We start from the raw sequence: 20,544 nt of genomic DNA, 5'->3' as shown, positions 1-20,544 counted from the left end.
GCAGGGACTGCGCTGTAGAAGTGGACCCACAAGGGCCTGCACAGCAGTGTTCTCTCTGAAAGCTCAGGCAGGAACTGGATTCAGAACGGGTTCAGTCTCAGGATGCCCATGGCCCCAGCTAGCTGGCTTAGCTGTTATTGTGTGACAAACTTTTCCTGGGGGAGACACAGCGCACACACTCACTCACCCCAGTTCAGGAACCCACGAGAGATCTAATTACAGATACCACCAAAGTCCAGCTTGGTGAGCCAATGAGTTTTATTGGGGTTACCGACAGGAATACTGGTGAAGGGTTTTTTACAGGAGCAGAACTGACTTACAGCTGTGTCACCAAAGACACCCCCTCCCCCAGTATGGGTTACAGCTCACAAAGCTGGGAACCTAATGGCCTACAGTGTGACAGGTTAGATAGAGAGTCTCCTTTCCCAAGTTGGTCTAATCCGAAGGGAGCTCTTGTCTAAGTCTTCTTTGCAGCTCGCCTCTGCTGAGGCTGGCAGAGAGGGGCCTGGGGAATCTGCTCAGTTTCATGGAGCTCTTGAAGCTATTGTTTTGGGTTGTTTACCTCCCTGCTTGAAGAGCTCCCCTACAGGATGGAGTGTCTTCACCTCGGAGGAGACCCGCCTACACGGCTGTTCCTGGCTGTTTCATGGGATAGGACAGGGGCCACCCCAAGTTCTATTGCTCAGCTGGCTGACTTGTTAGCCAGATGTTCAGCTGCTGCACTCCGCTCAGTCATGAGCTGCCCCACCTCTGGGCCTTCTGAGTGGCTCTGCATACCCCAGGCATGACCAGACCCATACAGTATGAGTCACGTGTCAGGCCTGAGACTTGTGGTCTCCACCCACTGGGGATGCTGGTACTGTGCTTTGCTGTACATCATGGCTCATGTGAGTAGAGGTTGACCATCTGTCAGTGGAGAAACTGGGTTAAAACCAGAGGAATGCCAGATCATGCCCAGTACTTTGTTTTTAGAACTCCTGTCTCTTTTACACCACACACACATCCTGATTACCCAATCCTCTGTCTTCAGTCTTTCTACCCCAACCCTGGCACGTTGATTCTACCCCAATGATGTCCATTACACTCAGCATAAAACACCAGCCACATCAACCACAGCTTCACCTTGGTCTTATGGTTCTCTCTGGAGGAATGCACCTCTACTCGGAACACTTTCCCCATAGGTATATGGTACGTCTCACCACAAAGCCTTGAACACAAAATTCCTGTTATTTTGGCCAAGCAGGAGACATGACCACTCAAACATTTGACCTGAGGCTGGAGTTGTGGCTCAGCAGTTAAAAGAATTGTCTCTTTGTCCAGAATTGTCTGGGTTTGGCTTCCAGCACTCACAGGGCAGCTGACAACTAACTGTAACTCCAGTCCCAGAGGACCTGAAGCATGCATGTGGTTCCCAGGTATGCATGCAGGCAAAGCACACATACATATAAAACAAAAATGAATGCAATCTCAAAAATAATGTACCTCACACCTTTCATCTCAGCACTTGGGAGGCAGAGGCAGGCAGCTTTCTGAGTGTGGTTTATAGAGCAAGTTCCAGGACATCCAGGGCTACACAGAGAACCCCTGTCTTGGAAAAAAAAAAGAATAAAAATAAAAATAATGAGCTGATAACATTTAAGCCCAGGGCTTTGTGGAGGATGGGGGTGGGGGGTGTGTAATATCATCAACCATTAAGTACAAGAAAGACGAGGAAAGCTAATGTGTAGAGGCAAGACCTAAGCAAAGAGAAAAAAGCAAAGCTGGGACCCAGGAAGGAAGCAGAAAGAAAAAGCTGCCTATCACAGCAGCCCCAGGCTCCAGGCTTGGCTAAAGCTTGGCAGCCTCTCCTAGCTCAGGATTCCAAACCACCCTCCCAGTGACGCCCACTTTCCTGCTGAAGCTAATCTGACAATCATTTCGGCCTTGTGGCCAAAAGCCTTGACAGAATAGAGCATGCTTTACAACCTGCCCTAATCTAAGTTTGCAATGACCTATGCTGGTCAGGCTGGTGCCCTGTAACCTTGGCTGCTGCCTATCATCTTAAATGGGCCGTTCTCCCCTGTGTCTCTCCATCCTCCTATGCCCAGGCTCAAGCCCTCCTCCCCACAATGGTGTCCCTCCTTTCCCCTTACCGTTCTACTGGACAGAATTAAGTTCAGTTCTCTGCCTCAGTGTCTCCACCCTGAACAGACATCAGCAAGGAGCTCTCTCTGTACCCCCTCTACCGGACCCCTCACCTTTGACTGAAACCTTTCGCCACTTGGATCTGAGAGGAAAGGCGGTGGTCACAATGCCCCTGCAAAGCCCAACAGGACAGACCGCAGCATGACACCAGCCCAGTCCTGCCAGCTTCCTCCCCACATGTGGGATCACAAATGTAAGCTCTACCTGCTTTCAGGGCTAGCCACAGGAAGTGCTCTGTGTAGACCCACAGCAGGCCCAGGCTGCCACACCAGCACTGGAAGATCAAAGGCACAGCACACAGCTCAGAAAAGGGTCCTTTATTTCCTCATAATCAGAATCAGTCCACATAACTATCAGTTTCTCTGGAACCTGGGGAAAGGATTGTGCTTGCAAAGGCAGCTGTTATCCCAGTGCCTAGGCCCTGCTGTGTACCAAAAGAGCTCTGAGAAGAAGAGGAGGCATCAGGAAGAAAATGGCAGGGATTTCTGGGAGGAAGCAGTCATGAGCAACAGGCCTAGAATGACAGCCCCGCTTCCACATACCTGTGGCGTACTTCATGACAGGTAGGGCCACAGGACCAGTCAATCATAACCGGCTCAGCAAGGCACAAAGGGCTGTTCCCAGTGTCTGCTTGAGGCCTCATGACCCAGACCCTGAAGAACCTGGTTCTTCAGGTCAGGTACTTCTCTCAATGAAACAGCTGTAGATCCAGATCCTCAGAGGGAATCATTCACAAAAGATCCTGATTATGTGTGCCTTACCCTGTGGGCTTTGCGGGCCCCCATGCATGGCCTCAGGTGCCACTTCTGGCAACGCTGTTAGAATCTGGGCATTTCTGGTACCTTAGTTCTCAGAGCTTCTGGGTGACCACTTAGGGGACAGAGGAACATAGTGGGCCCAGGGCCAGCCCTGAGACCATGAATGAGGGCTTTCTGAGGCTTCTCAAGATCTCTGAGGATAGTTTCTCAGCCTCAGAGGTACCACCCCTGTTTGGCACCTGATTTTTAGAGGGAGGGTTGTAGATATGTCAGCCCTGCAGGGAATACATCACATATAAATATAATATTTTTTATTATCCCACCTAGGATACAGAGTGTGCCCAAGCTCAGGACTGCCTCTTGACAGCTCTAGACTCTCAAGTGTGTTTATGCACAGGTGGTCTTGAACACATAAGTGCAGCACACACACATATGTGCAAATGCAGGCATGCCTCTTACTGACACTGGGGTGTATATTCTGATGCAAGTGTAAGAAGCACACACTGAGGGCTACACACAGGGCCATCTGTGGAGGTGGGAACACATACTTACTGCTGCTCAGTCCGAAGACACACCCGCAAACAAACATTCACATGAACATACAACAGGCAGACCTGGGACATCTACGGAGAGTGGACAGGAAATGGTAGGGTGGGGAGAGTGTGCCAGGGTCTAGCTGGCACAATTCTTGGGTAGACTGCTCAGAATGGTCTCCAAGTTGTGCTTGTTAGCGCGGATCTCGACGAGGTCGTTCTCAAAGCTCTGGATCTGCAGCTCCTGTCGAGCAGACTCTTCCTCCAGCTGCCTCAGTTTGTGATGCAGGGCACCATGAGAATCCAGCTGCAGCCTCAAGCTTTCTAGTGCCCGCTGGGTCTCATTCAAGGTCTGAGCAGGGGCTTGGTGGGTACCCAGGGACCCTGTAGAGGAGCACAGACAGCCTCAGCAGGAGCCAGCTGCCTGCAGGCCCTGGGAGCCCACGCCCCGGGTCAGATACCCAGAAACTGGTCTGTTCACCACAAATTGAAAAAAAAAAAAAAAAAAAAAAAAAAAGGCCAGGCCCGGGAGTGGCTACGAGAGCGTGTGAAGGCCTGGGTGTCCATGTTACTACAGAGCTCACATGCAGAGTGAAGAACTGGAGCTGGAGAGATGGCTCAGCAGTTAAGAGCACTTGCTACTCTTTCAGAGGACCTGGGTTCAGATCTCAGCACCCACAATGGTAGCTCACAACCATCTGTAATTCCAATGCCAGGGTACCTTGCACCCTCTTCTGCCTCTGTGGGCACTGAATATGGGGGACTTACATACATACAGTTGAAATACTCATGTGTCAGATAAAAATTTTTAAATTTTAAAGAGAGTCTCAAGGGTTTATTTATTCTTTTGTAATCTCGGCTGTCCTGGAACTCGTTTTGTAGACCAGGCTGACCTTGAACTTATAGAGTTATGCCTCTGTCTCCTGAGTGCTGGGATTTAAGGTATATGCCACCACCCACCAGCAGGCTTTTTATTCCTAATACCTGATTTATATTTATTTATTTGCTGTGGGGTAAGGTGCATGTGGGAGTCTGTTCTCTCCCTCTCTCCACTATGTGGGTACCAGGGTTGGAATTCGGGTGCTCACCCACTGAGCCATTTCTTGGCTCAATCTTTTTTTTTTTTAAGGTCTTAGTGAGTTCCCTCCTAACACCTGTTTTCTTCATCTACAAAACTGTGTGAGAGAGGTCACAGGATCTATGCTGTCTCAAATGTCTGCACACATTTGTAGATAGCATCATATGTGGGTAAGTGGGCTCACTGAGTAGACTGCGGTGTCCAGATTCAGACTGGGTCAGGGAAACAGGAGAGACAAGAAGGACTGCAGGCTCAGAGGGCAAGCAGTGGGTTTCCCACCCTGGCCCCTGCACGAATTCCATTCATGTCTTAGGAATGAGCCTCTCCAAGAGACAAAGAATGGGGCCAGGTGCTTACACTGGAATGCAGTGTGGTAGCATGGAGGTCAAGTCCTTGCCACCTTGTCATCAAGTATGACATTCAACAGAAAAATGGAGCTCTGGGTAGAGAGTAGGGGGCAGTTAGTTGGGGGTGGTGGGAGAAGGAGGAGGCAGCAAATCACTTTTAAATGGCGCCCAAGCAGGACCCAAAGCCTAAATTCCAGGAGGTTGAGCGAGTGCTGTGCTTTCATTGGCCTCTTCTTTATGAAGCAAAGTGTGTAAAGGTTGCCATAAAGGACAAACAAGTGAAGTACTTTATCCATTACAGTGGTTGGAATAAAAATTGGGATGAATGGGTGCCAGAAAGCAGAGTACTCAAATACGTGGACACCAATTTGCAGAAACAGCGAGAACTTCAAAAGGCCAATCAGGAACAATATGCAGAGGGCAAGAGGAGAGGGGCTGCTCCAGGGAAGAAGACATCTGGTCTGCAACAGAAAAACGTTGAAGAGAAAACAAAAAAGAACAAGCAGAAAACACCTGGAAATGGAGATGGTGGCAGTACCAGTGAGACACCTCAGCCTCCTAGGAAGAAGAGAGCCCGGGTAGATCCTACTGTTGAAAATGAAGAAACATTTATGAACAGAGTTGAAGTTAAAGTGGAGATTCCTGAAGAGCTGAAACCATGGCTTGTGGATGACTGGGACTTAATCACCAGATAAAAGCAGCTTTTTTTATCTTCCTGCCAAGAAGAGTGTGGATTCCATTTTGGAGGATTATGCAAATTATAAGAAGTCTCGAGGAAATACAGATAATAAGGAGTGTGCTGTTAATGAGGTTGTGGCAGGGATAAAGGAGCACTTCAGTGTAATGTTGGGCACTCAGCTGCTCTACAAATTTGAGAGACCACAGTACGCTGAAATTCTGGCCAATCACCCCGATGTACCCATGTCCCAGGTGTATGGAGCGCCACATTTACTGAGATTATTTGTGCAAATTGGAGCGATGTTGACCTATACACCTCTAGATGAGAAAAGCCTTGCTTTATTACTGAACTATCTACATGATTTCCTCAAGTACCTGGCGAAGAATTCTGCAACTTTGTTCAGTGCCCATGATTATGAAGTGGCTTCTCCCGAGTGCCATCAGAAAGCCGTGTGAGGGGTGTGCTCTCTCTCACTTGTGGTTGGGTCTCTGTAAACAGTTTGGTTCTTAGTCCTTCTCTTGTACAAATGATATACTCTGAAGACTGTTAGTGTATAACAGAGTTGATGTCTGTTTTCTGTTTAAACAGAGAAAATAAAAGGAGTAACTGCTCCTTTTCTCTTTTTTTTTTATTTCAAAGTTTCTACCAGTGTATCAGTGATGGACAACAGAGAGACATGTTGTAGAGGGTTTGCTGTTGACAAAGCTGCTTTTGAACCCTGGTGGTTCTGTTCCTTTGACACTACGCACTTTTATACTATGTATTAATGCTCTGTGACAAAGTGCTCTGATTCCTAGTGCCAAAGGTCACTTCAGTGTCTATAACTGAACACTTGTCCATCTGTGCTCTTTTTTTAATGGTGCTTAAAAAGCCCATCCTTTGCAAGTCATCCACGTTGTTCCTTAGCATTTTATCTTTGCTCAATTGTTAAAGAATGGTGGCTTGTTTTCACGGTTTTTGTATTTGTGTCTAATGCCCGTTTTAACATGATAGACGCAATGTGTCGTGTAGCTACAGTTTTATGGAAAAGTCAATCTTGTAGGAGTTGTTTTTCAGATCTTCAATAAATTTTTTCTTTAAATTTCAAAAAAAGAAAAAAGAAAGAAAGAAAGAAAGAAAGAGAGAGAGAGAGAGAGAGAGAGAGAGAGAGAGAGAGAAAGAAAGAAAGAAAGAAAGAAAGAAAGAAAGAAAGAAAGAAAGAAAGAAAGGAAAATGGAGCTCAACTGGGTGGGGAAGTGACAGGGCAGAAGTCGACACCAAGTGGCTTCTAATCCTTCCAGATCCTTCTGAACCTCCCAGGCAAAGAACACAGGGTCAGAGGGCAAGAAAGGGAAGGGGAAGGCTGTTATATGGTCATATATAAGAGAATGCAAAGTATCCCCCACAATGCTCATGGGCTGAAAATGTGGTTCCAGCTGGTGGATCCAACCATCAAGAGGAGATTGGATTATGAATAAATACCCTGGCATCTTCAATGTCTTTATCCACAGATAGAATCTAACTTCTTGAGGTGGCAACCCTTAGGGACTGCATCCTTTAAACTTTTTAAAAATTATATTTATTAATTTAGTGTATGTACATACATGGTGTGTACCATTGTGCTTGTGAATGGGAAAGACAGGAAAGGATTCTTGCAACTTGCAGGCAAGCCAGCCAAACCAAATCAACAAATCAGTGAGTACTGGAGATTGGTTCTAATGCTTCGATTCAATTGGGAATCTGCATGTCCAAATGATAAAGGTCCTTGTTCCCAATTAGTTTTTGATTAATCAATAAAGATGTCAATGGCCAATGACTGGGCACAGGGCAGGATGCAGGAAGGAACAAAGAATCACCAGGACTCGGGGAAGAAGGATGGGATGCAGGAGCTGCAGGAGATAAAGCCATCAGCCATATGAAATTTCAGGTAAGAGGCCAGTGGCCACTTCCCTGATTGGGCCTGGGGTAACAGGCAGATTGGGCCTAGGGTAACAGGCAGAGGGTTAGACCCCCAGGAACTCGCCTTGGGGTCTCCTTACCGAGCTTCACAAGCAGCTCTGACAGGACCTTGGTGTCCTTCTCCAAGGAGATCCGAGACTCTCGGATCTGGCGCTCCACAGTGCTCAGCCCAGAGGCCACCTTGACCAGAAAGAACATCTTAGTGGCTTCCTGGGGTGGCCAGGTGTGCTGGCTAGCTTAATGTCAATTTGACACAAGCTAGGCATCTGAGAGGTAGGAATCTTAGCTGAGAAAATGTCCCTGTAAGATTGAGCTGCAGACAAGCCTGGAGGATATTTTCTTTCTTTCTCTTTTCCTTTCTTTCTTTCTTTCTTTATTTCTTCCTTCCTTCTTTCTCTCTCTCTCTTTCTTTCTTTCCTTCCTTCCTCCCTCCCTTCTTTCTTTTCTCCCTCCTTTCCTCTTTTCCTCCTTTCTTTCTTTCTTTCCTTCCTTCCTTCCTCCCTCCCTTTTTTCTTTCTTTCCTCCCCCCTTTCCTCTTTTCCTTCTTTTTTCTTTCTTTCTTTCCTTCCTTCCTCCCTCTCTTCTTTCTTTCCTCCCTCCTTTCCTCTTTTCCTTCTCTCTTTCTTTCTTTCCTTCCTCCCTCCCTTCTTTCTTTCCTCCCTCCTTTCCTCTTTTCCTTCTCCCCACCTTTCCTTCCTTCCTTCTTTCTTTCTTTCCTTCTTTCTTTCTTTCTATCTTTCCTTCCTCCCTCCCTCCCTTCTTTCTTTTCTCCCTCCTTTCCTCTTTTTTTTCTTTCCTTCCTTCCTCCCTTCCTCCCTCCTTTCCTTCTTTCCTTCTTTCTTTCTCTCTCTCTATGTATTTGAGTGCTGTGTTTACATGTATGCATGCATGTCAGGAGAGGGTGTTGAATCCCGTTACAGCATTACAGATGGTTGTGAGCCACCATGACGTTGCTGGGAATTAATCTCAGGACTTTTGGAAGAGCGGACTTAGAGCTCTTAACCACTGAGTTATCTCTCCAGCCCCAAGGACAATTTCTTAATTAGTGATTGATGTGGATGTGCCCAGGCATGCTGGGTGGAGTCACCCCTGGGATGGTGGTTTGGTTACTGTAAGAAAGCAGGCTGAACATAAACTGCACCCTCCATGTCCTCTGCATCGGCTCCTGCCTCCTTGCCCTGCTTCAGTTTTCTGACTTCCCCCAGTGATGGATTGTTATCTGGAAATCTAAGTGGAATAAATCCTTTCCTTCTGAAGATGCTTTGGTCATGGTGTTTCGTCACAGCGATGACAGTCCTAAGACTCTGGGCATAGGGGGAATTGGGTGAAAGCTATGCACACCCACCTGCTTAGCCTCTTCCAGCTCCCGTTTCTGTGCTTCTGAGGTCAGCACCCCGAGAGATGCCTGGCCGAGCGTGGCCCGGGTCTGGCTGGCTAGTCGACTGGCACGGCGGTAGCTCTGCTTCCCTTCCCGCAGCAAAGCTTTGGCGAGCTACAAGACAGCAGCGGGGAAGGGAAGAGCAAGGCTTTGGGAAAGAGGAATTTTGTTCTTTGTTTTTCTTCTTCAGTACTGGAGCTGGAACAGGGCCTCAAACATGCTAAGTAAGCACTTTACAGCAGATCTCCGCGCCAAGACCTGTGTTTGTGTTTTATTTTGAAGAGTTCTCTAAGTTACCTAGGACAGCCTTGGATTTGTGATCCTCCTGTATCAGCCATCAAAGTAGCTGGGATAGAGATTTGTACCAGGTCTGTCTGGCTTGGACAATATTTCTTATGACATGATGCCAAACAGTGTACTTCATAATGTAGAACACACACACACACACACACACACACACACATTTATTCTTTCCCACATTCAATAGGTATGCACTGGAGGCAGGACAAATTCCAGTACAAATTACTCATTCTTCCTTAGTGGAGAAATTCCACCTATTTTATAGATGGGGAAACAGAGGTCCAGGCAGAGGGAAGAGGAATCATGGGACAAGAAACTGCACCTAGAGCTCTCAGTTTTAAGTCAGCCCTTCAAGAATTTAGGCACCAATGAAGAGAGTTCACATGGATGTGAATATTGGGTCTGAGGACAGGACACATGGACACACACACACACACACACACACACACACACCAGTTAGAATTTGGCCCTAGGTAAAGAAAGCCTAGGAGCTGGGGAATGTGGCTCATTTGGCTATATTTGCCTTAATTGCTTGAGGCCCTGAGCAAGGAGGGGATAAACTGGGGTGGGGGTGGGTAATCAAAAGTTCAAGGTTATTCTCAGCCAGATAGTGAGTTCAAGGCCAGTCTGGAATACGTGAGGTGGGTGGGGCTGAAGAGATGACTCAGCAGTTGAGAGCAGTTGTTGCTCAGTGGACCTGGGTCACTTGCCCACACCTACAGTTCACAGCCAGGGGCTCTAGCACCAGCTTCTGACTTCTTTCTATATCAGGCACATCCATAGTACAAATACACACATGCAGAGGAAACATTTGTACAAATAAAATAAGTAGATATAAAAATGATATCAAATATAAATAAGATGAAATAAATAAAACAAAGAAAATCTAGATGTTTAGAGAACATCCCAATGGACCCAAGTATGAGTCCTGGTCACATGACTTAAGCCTTGAATTTGTCTCAGCCTAGATTGAGTCTTCACATTCTCACAGGGCCACCAGCGACTCCTTGGAGAATTCATGAGGTCACCCACATGAACTCTTGGTCTGGAAGCCAGGACCCACAGCCGTTCAGCGATGTGGCATCATGGGCACCAAACCTGAGAAAGCTGCTGCTGTTCTGAGCCTGACCTTGGCATTGTCCTTGAACATCACTTCTGCCTCTTCACTGTTCTTCTTAGCAATGGAGGAGAGAGAGGCAGCATTTCCCAGCATCCTCTCTGCCTGCTTGGTCTTCCTCTTTGTGTCCTCCAGGAACCTGGTCCTGATGCTGCCTGCTTTCCTCTTCAACGCTGCCTGCTCCTTGGGTAGAGGAAACCTCAGCTTCATTCCTGCAAAATCGGCCAAGGCTGTGGCAGGAGGAACAGACTCACATTTGTAAGCCTACAAGGTGTCAACTGCAGACGCTTGGCCAGCTCTGGACTTTGGACAATGGGAGTGGAGGTTGGAGACAGAGGAGATCTATGTGGCCCCTTCTTAAGGGACCCTGGGGAATAACAAAAGAAATGAGACATTGTCCTCACTGAATGCAAAGGCCCATATGCTGTCATGTGTCTGCATTGTGGTCTCTCTGTTAAACTCACATCACATGGTAGTCACAGCCTAAAACATTTCTACTTTGTGATGGGACAGGCTGGGAAGAGTTTGGGGTTGAGGTTGGAAGTTCATCTTTTGGGATATGGAAAAGAACCAGAGGGACAAATTTCTACCCAACACGTGCAAAGCCTTGTCTTTCAACAGGGAGGAGGTGATACTTAGGGAGAGGTCGTGGACGTCTCAGTGTGGGGAGAAGGGAGCTGAGAGCAGGGAGTCATGTGACATACAAGGGGCATATATAACCCTCCACAGTCCCATGGGAAGAACAAAATGATCAACTAACCAAACCCACCACAGCTCCCAGGGACTAAAACACCAACCAATGAGTACAAATGGAGAGACCCATGGCTCCAGGTGCAGAGGATGGCATTCTCTGGCATCAGTGAGAGGAGAGGACTTTGAGCCAGTGAAGGCTCATTTTCCCAGTGTAGGGGAACGCTGAGGAAGAAGAGGGAGGTTGGGAGAGGGAGCACCTCAATGACAGGGGGAGGGGGGAGGGGATTGGTAGAAAGGGAATAACACCTGAATTGTAAATACAGAGAATATCTAATTTAAAAAAAAAAGAAATTTAAATACAGAGAGTATCCAAAAAAAAAAAAAAAACCCTTCACAGTGCTGATGCCCCCTAAAATAACCCATGACATTCCATAACATAAATTTACATTTCCCTAAATGCGACTCTCGGTTACAGAAGCTCACACACAGCCATGTCCTTTTCATAGGAGGCCCCATTGAGTGAGTGACCAGGACCTTAGGCCTCAAGGAAGCTAGAAGACAAGATTTGCCCTATCCCAGCATCATTTCCAGTGTGCATTGAGCAGGGGTCGGCAGATACTGAGGAAAGTGGACAGAGTCACAAAGGCTTCTGTCTGGAGCAAAGATGGTACGTGGGAGGAGCCAATCACCCAGCATTCCCTGAGGTAGAGAGCTAGAGAGCGCCCAGCTCTGACTCAAGGACCGATAAGCAATTGATTTTTTTAGTCTATCCACCTGTAAAACAGGTCACATCGTGGAAGTCCCGAGAGGCAGAGGGACTGGTCTACCTGGCCTAAGTCTACATAACTAGACTCTGTTCCCTGTGGCGAGGCATCCCTGGCTAAGGCAAGTTGACTGTCAGCATCCAGGACTCAGCAGGGCACACGTACCCTCTAGGTCAGCTAGCAGGGTCTTCGCTCCTATGACGGTCACCTCGGCAGCTTGGACAGCTGAGGAAGCCTGTGTCAGGGCAGCTGTGGTCTTATTGCGTAGCTGGAAAGAGGAAGAGAAAGACAGGGTAGCTGTCTGGAGAGAGATCAAGGGGCCCCAGATGATCAGGCTAGGCCCCCAAACCTCAGAATCACTGACAGGAGTTAGCCTTGATTCTAAAACCCCAATCTGATTGCATGATTGGAGCCCCAAATCAATCCCAAGAAGACCCCTGTTCTCAGAAGCCTGGAGGATAACCAGAAAACAAGAGCCTGAGGAGGAGAAGGACCACACACTTCGGTCTCTGACTCTGCTCTATGAGCCCTAGGCTATTAAAGAGCTTCTCCTCACAGAGGAGCAACACCTGCCCCATGGCTGCCAGATGTGACCAGATAGGAAAGAACTCAAGTTTGATTGTGCAAGAGAGGACACAAAGAATGTAAGAGTCACAGGAAGCTGATTGCAGGGCCTGGCTTCAACTTTGAATTCTTGAACTCACAGCAGCTGGGCCAATCTGCACAAGCCCTGCATACCATTAAGCCCCTCAGCATCAGCATTCTGTTATAGGGCGGGCATGTCAAGTTCCTGCTCCTCCCTGCGGATTTATACTGAGGCAGTGATGGTGGAAGAGACATTGTCTTTAGTAGTGTAGGCACGGTTATGGTACCCACACATGGGATGGTCTGAATGAAAATGGACTTATATATTTGAATGTTTGATCCCCAGTTGGTGGAATTGGATTGTGTGTGTGGCCTTGTTGGAGGAGGTCGCTGAGGGTGGGCTTCGAGGTTTCAAAAGTTTGGTCTTGCTCTCTCTCTGCCTCAGCACAGGTCTGCCTTCCCACCTGCCTGCTACCATGCTCCCCGCTGTGATGATACTGACTGAACCCCTCGAGATGGAGAAATGGAAAGCAAGCCCCAATTAACTGCTTTCTTTTGTAAGTTGCTCTGGTCCTGGTGTCTCAGCACATCAGGAGAATAGTGACTGAGATAGAAGGCATGATCCCGTAAGCAAGCTCACTGACTTACTTACACAGAAGACAGGACTTGTGGGGAAAACAAGCCAGGAGCCTTGTCCCATAGCACAGTCTGTACAGTCAATGATTCTCCATTGATCATTAGCTCCTCCCTGGGGAGGAGTGGGACCCTGTGACACTGCCCCATAAAAGGATGAATGACAGACAGGTAACATGATTGAAATAATCATGTCACACATGTGAAGTTATCATCATGAAACATAATGTTATGTGTAATTAATATATGCTAATAAAAAGTTTTTTAAGAAAAGCATTTGGGCTGGCCAGGTGGCTCAGTGGGTCAAGGATCTCAAGGGCTCACACAGCAGGAGACAACAGGCTCCCACAAGCTGTCCTCCGGTTGCCCTCCCCATGCTGAGACACAAAATCTTAATAAATGTAATAAATAAATAAAAATAAAAGGGGGGCTGAGTTACTTTTAGTGTCTGGGATGAATGTTCTAGAACATAGAGAGGGGTAGATCAGCATGGTTAAGGGGCCAACGGCCACTGAGCAGAGTAAATTGTCCTTGACGTGGGAGTAAACTTTTATTTCCAAACTCTAAAGTGCTTGCGCAGTTCAAATACAAAGCTTTATGGAGAGAGGGGGAACACTGGCCTAGCGGCAGCACACTTACAACAAGCTTTAGGTTCCATTGTGTCTTCACGGCACATATAAATATTTATTTAACTGGCTGCTCTTGGGAGTTCCAAAGTAGATACTTAGCAACAATCAATACAATGTTTGAGGCTGAAAAAAGTGGCTTCTGGTATGATTTGCTACAAATAAACAAGGTGGGTTTGAAGAGCGAGGGAAGCCTCAGTTTCTGGCTCTGGAGGTTGTGTGGGACGGAAAGGGGCTGTGAGAGTGGTAGGGGGAGGGGCTGTGAGGGTGGTAAGGACTGGGGGAAAGAGGAGGGGTTGTGAGGGTAGTAGGGGCAGGGGCTATGAAGGGGAGGGGAAGGGTCCGTGAGGGTGAGAGGGACTGGGGAAGGGGAGGGGCTGTGAGGGGAGGAGGAGGGGCTGTGAGGGTGGGAGGAACGGGGGGGGGGGGGGTGAGGGGAAGGAGCTGTGGGGGAGTGGGAGGAGCTGTGAGGGTGGTAGGGGGCGGGGCTGTAAGGGTGGGAGAAGGAGGGGCTGTGAGGACCGTAGGCAACAGAGCATCTGCAGAGGAGGGTCTGTCCCTCATAAGACTCAGATCCCAGAGTATCTGCAGAGGCTGCCTCTTTTCCTGGCTTCCTCTGATGGGGGATATAGGTCAGTTCAGAGGGCACTATGTAGGGTCCTCAACACAGCACAGCTCGCCTGGGTAGGTGTCAGGCCCTGTGTCCAATCCTCAAATACTTCCTTTCTCCTCAAGAGAAGTTGTCTCCTGGGTTCATAGGAAAGCCGAGGAGCCTGTGGGGAAGCCATGACTACCATTGCAGGGGTTGAATCTGGTCAGTAGGCTGCGCTGGGTGGTGTCACACTGCTCTCCTGAATTTAGCACATACCCTGTGGCTGGCTAAGACAACAACATCAAATAGCCCTGTAGGAAGGGTCTGAAATCTTTGGGTGCTGTACATAGAACCTTCCCATCGTCTGAAATTACCCTCCAAGAAAAATAGTCCAGCATAATAACTTTAAATGGATCTTCTATACGTTAGCAGGATGTTCTGAGTTAAACTGCCCATTCTAGAAACCTCCAACCCCATCTGACGTCATCTCTCTGGGCTGAACACCAGACTGTGTGACTTAACACTGAGTTCCTAGGACTGCCCAGAGTGGGTGCCTCTGAGCATGGAATATCCATGGGCAGAAGAAAGGAAGAGACACAAGAGTCATCCATCCTGTGGCTGACTCAAGAGTGTACATGGATGTTGTCTTTATCGTCCACCTGCCCACCGGGGTCCGTCTGTCCATTCTCTTTTACCTCACCGCTTTCCTCTCTTCTCAGCAACCAGACTTCTCTCCCTTAGCTTGGCTGCCTTGAAGCTCTCAGGCATTTCGATGAAGGCACTGGACTCTTGGAAGAGCTACTTTTCATGTTTGCACCCCACCCCCACTCCACCCCACCCCTCCCAGTATCCCTTGGAGGCAGCCTCTCCCTCTTCCAGATCCCAGATCCGAAGCTGACCTGCATAAAGGGCTCCATCTTCTGCCAGGCTCTCCCAGCCTCCATCTGCAAGGCTCCCACAGCCTGGCCTGCCTCACGCTCTTTCTGCTCCAGTTTCTGCTCCAGGGCCTTCACTCTATAGCCTAGGTCCCTAGCTTGGGAGTCCTGAGGATTGGAAGAGAAGGTGGGCTCAGGTAGGGCTGAAGACCAGACTCTCTGCTCTGGGGGTGGGGGAGGGGAGGCCAGGGGTTGCTGAGGGGTCAGCCTGTGGCTACTAGCCCAGAACTGAAAAGTTTGATCCCGATCCCAGAGTACCTGCTGTGGTCTCAGGCACCTCAGATACCCAGGGGCAAGGCAATGGCAGGATATAGCAGGGTTACAGAGAAACCAGGCCGGGAGAATCTGTCATCAGAGGCTCAGATCCCAGCCCCACCAATCTCTAGCTGAGCAGCCCTGGGCAACTCTGGCTACCTGTCCTGACCTGTGGGTATGATTGCCCTTGTTCCCTGCAAGGTGAGAGAGTCTACCCCGAGGCCCACAGTTCTTCCTTCCAGCAGAACCTTGACCTCTGTACTTCAGAATACATTGTTGCAGATATTAGAAAGGCAGAACTAGGTAGCTGTGTATAACCCTGAGCTCTCAGTGGTATCTGGGTCCAGGTTATTGCAAGTGAAGAAAGCAAGGAGAGCCAGGAGGCGGTAGCCACAGGCAGCTGCTGTCCCAAACACACTTGGATAGCTTTCTGTTTTTTATTTCCTCTGTGTTGCGGGTGGAACCTAGGGCCTTGTGTATGCCACGCACACACTCTCCCCAGGAGCTGCACCAAGGGCTGGCTTAGTGCTCTACTAAAGCTGGTTCTGAGGCTGGAGATCTCAGGATTCCCCAACAGACAGGCTAGGAAGGATGTGGAGTGTTGAATGCTGGGTTCGCTATATCCCCCCCCCAACAGCTCCCACCTCTAAAATTAAACTAGAGGGCAGAGAGTCCAAGGATAGAGGGTCACTAGTGGCTAGAACTCAGGGAGGGAAACCCTTGGTCAAGGTCACTGCTGGAGTGGGAACTGGGACACACATCACCTGCATCCTTCTAATGTCCTTATTCGTGTAATAGTATGAATACCTGGTACAGAAGACTGGCTGAACCCCTCCTGTTTTAGCGGGCCACTTCCCAGTTAACAAGAAGTCTTTCCTGCCTCCACCTGGCCCTCTGGCTTCTGCATTATCTAGAACCTTCACTGCCACCCCATGAGGAGATCCAGGGATGCTGAACTGACCATTGCTCCAGGGGTGACCAGCAAGCCCAGACGTGAGGTCGCATCGCCAATGACTTGCTTCACCGCGGCCAGTGCCTTTTCAGCTTTGGGCAGCACCTCTGCCACACCTGTGCCCAGGGCAGTCTGAGCTGCCTGCACCTCCTGGTACCTGGGAGGAAAGAGGTCAGGATGAGCCGCAGGACAGGGTGCAGGACACCCCTCTCTTCTCTATGAAAGCTGCTGACTGGAGCTGTTGATCTGCAAAGTTCAGACTCACCCTGCGCACGTCAAGACCTAGCAGCTGGCCTAGGAAAGGAGCTGTGACTCTCTAGCTTTCAGGCTTAGCGTGTGTGTGTGTGTGTGCTTGTGTGTGTCTATGTGTGTGTATGTATATGTGTGTCTGTGTGTGTGTGAATGTGTGTATATGTATATATGTGTCTGTGTGTGTATGTGTATGTGCCTGTGTGTGTCTATGTGTGTGTATGTGTCTGTGTGTGTCTATGTGTATGTATGTGTCTGTGTGTGTGTGTGTATGTATATGTGTGTCTGTGTGTGTACCTGTGTATGTGTATCTATGTGTCTCTGTGTGTCTCTGTGTGTGTGTGCCTCTGTGTATGTGTGTGTTTGCATGCTTGTGAGTGTAGGTTTCCAGGGAGGTAAGAAGAATCAGATGCCCTGGAGCTAAAGTTGGGAGCAATTGTAAGCCACCCAGTACGGCTGGAAGCTGGTCTTGGATTCTCTACAAGAGCAATTAGTGTTCCTAACAGCTGAACCATCTCTCGTCTCTGAAGCTTTCACATGAGCAGACCCATTACTCCCTTATTCAGTTTGGGCATCCGCTCTGCCCAGGCTAGTGTGCACCTGAGAATCACACATTCTGCAGACCCTTAGATCCTCTTGGCAAACAGTGGCGTAGGCTGTGGTTGTGGTTGACCATGCCTTTGCCCCTGATCTTTGGCGTATGTTGCTGTTTGGATATGAAATGACCCCCAAGGGAGCATGTATCTGAACACTTGGTCTCCATTTAGTGTCATTGAGGAGTTAGTTTTAGGAGGTGGAGACTTGTTGGAGGAAGTGGGTCTCGGGGAGAGAGCCTTGGGGTTTTAATGAGGGGGATTTCCTGTTCACTCTCTGCTTCTTGATTGTAGACAACCATGACCAGACTGCTTCATGCCCTATGCCTTCCCTGCATAAAGCCATGTGTAACTGGCCCTACAGAGACGATTCTGAGCCTCTAGTGTTCTCCCTTTGTTACTACGTTACAGAAACCTTGGACTCTAGGAACTAGAATTCCCTCAGGAACTGAAAAGTGGTGGCTCACGCCTTTAATCCCAGGACTTGGGAGGCAGAGACAGGAGGATCTCTGAATTAGAGACCAGCCTGGTCTACAGAGCAAGTTTTAGGACAGCCAGGGCTACTACAGAGAAACTGGGTCTCAAATAACAAATAGCAAAAACAAACCAACAACCAACAATGCCCACAGGGGAAAGCCTATCTCCTGAACCAGCCAGAGGCAGAGCCTTTTCCCCCAGAAGACCACAAGGACAGGAACTGGAACCATGATAGCTCCTATGGGCAGGACCACACCTTGCCCAGGACTGCTTAAACATTAACCTCCCAGATGCCTAAAGACAGACGGACAGGGAGGTCCCCACTGGATATCTTTGTCCGTCCTTCCGGTGTGGCCACATTGATAAGTCTTATGCTTTTTGCTATTTATTTGGCCTTTACATTCAAAGATGGATGGCTGAACCTGGCTTGTTGGGGAGCAGGCTGTGATTCTAAGCCCAGTGACAATGTCTCTCTCACTATGATGAAAGACTTCCCTTGAACCGGAAGCAGAAGAAACCTTTCCTCCCTTAGTTGTTTCATACCAGGTGTTTTGTTAAGGCATCCAGGAGGGTAATTAATACTATGTACCATGCACCAGGACAAATGGAGAGCTGAATGATAAAGACTTGGAGAGAGCTGGCTCTGGAAGCAGTAGCCTCTAGCTGGTTCTTACAGGCTCCTGGAATCTTAGCCCAAGCTTCTCTGCACATCCATGGAGACCTTACCTGTCCTCCAGTTCCTGCTGGGCCTCCGAGGCCACTCTGTCTTTCAGCAGCTTCCACAGGACCTCATAGCTGGCATTGGAGGCGAGCAGGGCCCTTTCCGAGGTAGCTTCGATCTTGGTGGCTGTGTCCCTGTGGCTACATGAATTGGCATGACTGTCACCATGAGCACACGCAGGAGTGGTGATGCCCAGACTGCACTCCTGCCGGCTTCAAGGGTCTCTTCCCACCTGGCGCTGCAGCAATAGCAGGGACACTCTGGGTTTTGACACACATCAGTTACACCTGAATAACTGATCGTGGGCAAGCCAGCCTGGGATTGAATCCTGGCTCTTATCATGTGTTCTCTGTGAGAGAGTCAGCTGACTTCTCATGATCCATCTCCTTATCTCTAAAGTGAGTGTGGTCCCCAGAGCTAAAGAGGAAAACTGTGGGCTAGAGGGACAGCTCAGCAGCTGAGAGCACTTTCTGCTTTTGCACAGGTCCAGAAGTCGGTTCTCAGCACCCACTTGGGTCAGCTCACGCCTGCCTGAGACTCTAGCTCCCGGGATCCCACACCTTCTAGCTTCCATATTTATTTTTGTTGTTGTTTATTTTTGTTATATGCATGTCTGTCTGTTTGTGCATGTGAGTGCTGGTGCCCTCAGAGGTGGAGAAGTGGGAATCAGGTTTCCTAGAGCTGGAGTATAGGAGGCTGCAAGCCACCCAGTGTGGGTGCTGGAAACTGAACATAGGTCCCTAGAAGAGCCATACATCTCTTAACTGCTGAGCCATCACTCCAGCCCCCAAATAAATCTTTTTTCCCCTCTTTCTCTAAGAGGAAAGTATGCTGGGCATAGTAGCGTAGATCTTTAATCCCAGCGGTAAGGAGGTAGAGGCATCTCTGTGGGTTCCAGGCCTAAAGAGTGAGTTTGAGGACAGCCAGGGCTATACAGAGAGACCTTGTCTTAAACACACACACACACACACACACACACACGGGGGGGGGGGGAGGGTACCATACAACCCCCATGACCAATGTCTATTAGTGGATGACTGGGTAAGGAAAGTGTGATGTATCCTAGGCCACTGTATGCCCTAGATATATACCCTAGACTACTGTGCACCCACACAAAGGGATGGAGTACTGTTTGTGCTATAATACATCCTGACAAGACTTGCTGATAAATGAAAGAAGCCAAAAGCAATGTTCCGTGTATCATGTGATCCCATCCACATGAAATGGCCTGAAGAAACAAATCTACAGAGAGAGAAAGTAGAGTAATAGTTGCCAGGAAAGGTTAGAGAGGCTGCCGGGTGAGTGTGTGTGTGTGTGTGTGTGTGTGTGTGTGATGAAAACTTTAGACAGGGTTTGTTTGGGGAATGGTAAAAATGTTCTAAATTTACATCTGCTGGTCATGTGACTCTTCAAATATAAGATACTGAACTACAAAGTATAAGAATTATCTCCTTGCTTTGTGTGTATGTATGAGTGTGTGTGTGTGTGTGTGTGTGTGTGTGTGTGTGTAGGCTCTGCGGCTCCTCAGGATATGACTACCTTGTTTTAAGATATTATTATTATTAATTGTCTTTTGAGACCATTTCTTTGTGTATTCCAGGCTATCCTGGAACTTGCTTTATAGATGAGGCTGGCCTAGAACTCAGAAATCTGTCTGCTTCTACCTCCCAAGTGCTGAGGCACTACCATAGCCTGGCTTCTACCTTCTTTCTTTTTTTCTTTTTATTTTACGTGCATCATTCTCTTGCCCACATATTTGTTTGTGGGAGCATGTCAGATTCTCCTGGAACCAGGGTTACAGACAGTCCTGAGTTGCCACGTGAGTGCTGGGAATCGAACCCAGGTCCTCTGAGTGCTGAGCTATCTCTGCAGCCCTTCCACCTTGTTTGGTAAGATAGGGCCTCTCACTGGGACCTAGGCTGGGGCGGCTAGTGTGCTCCCAGGATTCCATCCTCACGCTGCATCTTGCATCCAGCGTCTCTGCATTCTTACTGCTGAAGTTACAAGCCAGTGCCACTGCAGCTGGCTTTCTACGTGGCCTTTGGGGATTGACCTCAGGTCCTCATGCCTGTGTGATAAGCAAATTGACTGACTGGGCCTTTTCCCCAGGCCCTGTGAATTATAACTTTAAAAAACATGCAGCTTTCTTCTTCTTCT

At 48.5% G+C, this 20,544-nt stretch overlaps 1 protein-coding gene and 1 pseudogene across 2 annotated transcripts in view; one reads left to right on the top strand and one right to left on the bottom strand.

Moving 5' to 3' along the window:
- Nucleotides 1-3,614: 3,614 nt before the first annotated feature.
- The window catches only part of LAMC3 (laminin subunit gamma 3), a gene marked incomplete at both ends in the record, with an annotated part of 54,852 nt that continues 37,922 nt past the window's right edge, over nt 3,615-20,544 (bottom strand). The window contains 8 exons of the mRNA XM_080927440.1: nt 3,615-3,859; nt 7,598-7,697; nt 8,863-9,009; nt 10,325-10,524; nt 11,935-12,037; nt 15,105-15,248; nt 16,357-16,504; nt 18,393-18,527. Of these exons, the coding sequence (XP_080783566.1) occupies nt 3,615-3,859; nt 7,598-7,697; nt 8,863-9,009; nt 10,325-10,524; nt 11,935-12,037; nt 15,105-15,248; nt 16,357-16,504; nt 18,393-18,527 (1,222 nt within the window). The remainder of the gene's footprint in view (nt 3,860-7,597; nt 7,698-8,862; nt 9,010-10,324; nt 10,525-11,934; nt 12,038-15,104; nt 15,249-16,356; nt 16,505-18,392; nt 18,528-20,544) is intronic.
- LOC308428876 (mortality factor 4-like protein 1) lies at nt 5,062-6,034 on the top strand (annotated as a pseudogene). Its single transcript has one exon. The product of its transcript is annotated as a mortality factor 4-like protein 1 (transcript).

The sequence above is a fragment of the Micromys minutus genome (assembly GCF_963924665.1).
Source record: "Micromys minutus genome assembly, chromosome: 13".
Classification (NCBI taxonomy): domain Eukaryota; kingdom Metazoa; phylum Chordata; class Mammalia; order Rodentia; family Muridae; genus Micromys; species Micromys minutus.
The sequence above is the reverse complement of the archived record's forward strand: the minus strand, read 5'-3'. Positions and strand labels throughout refer to the sequence as shown.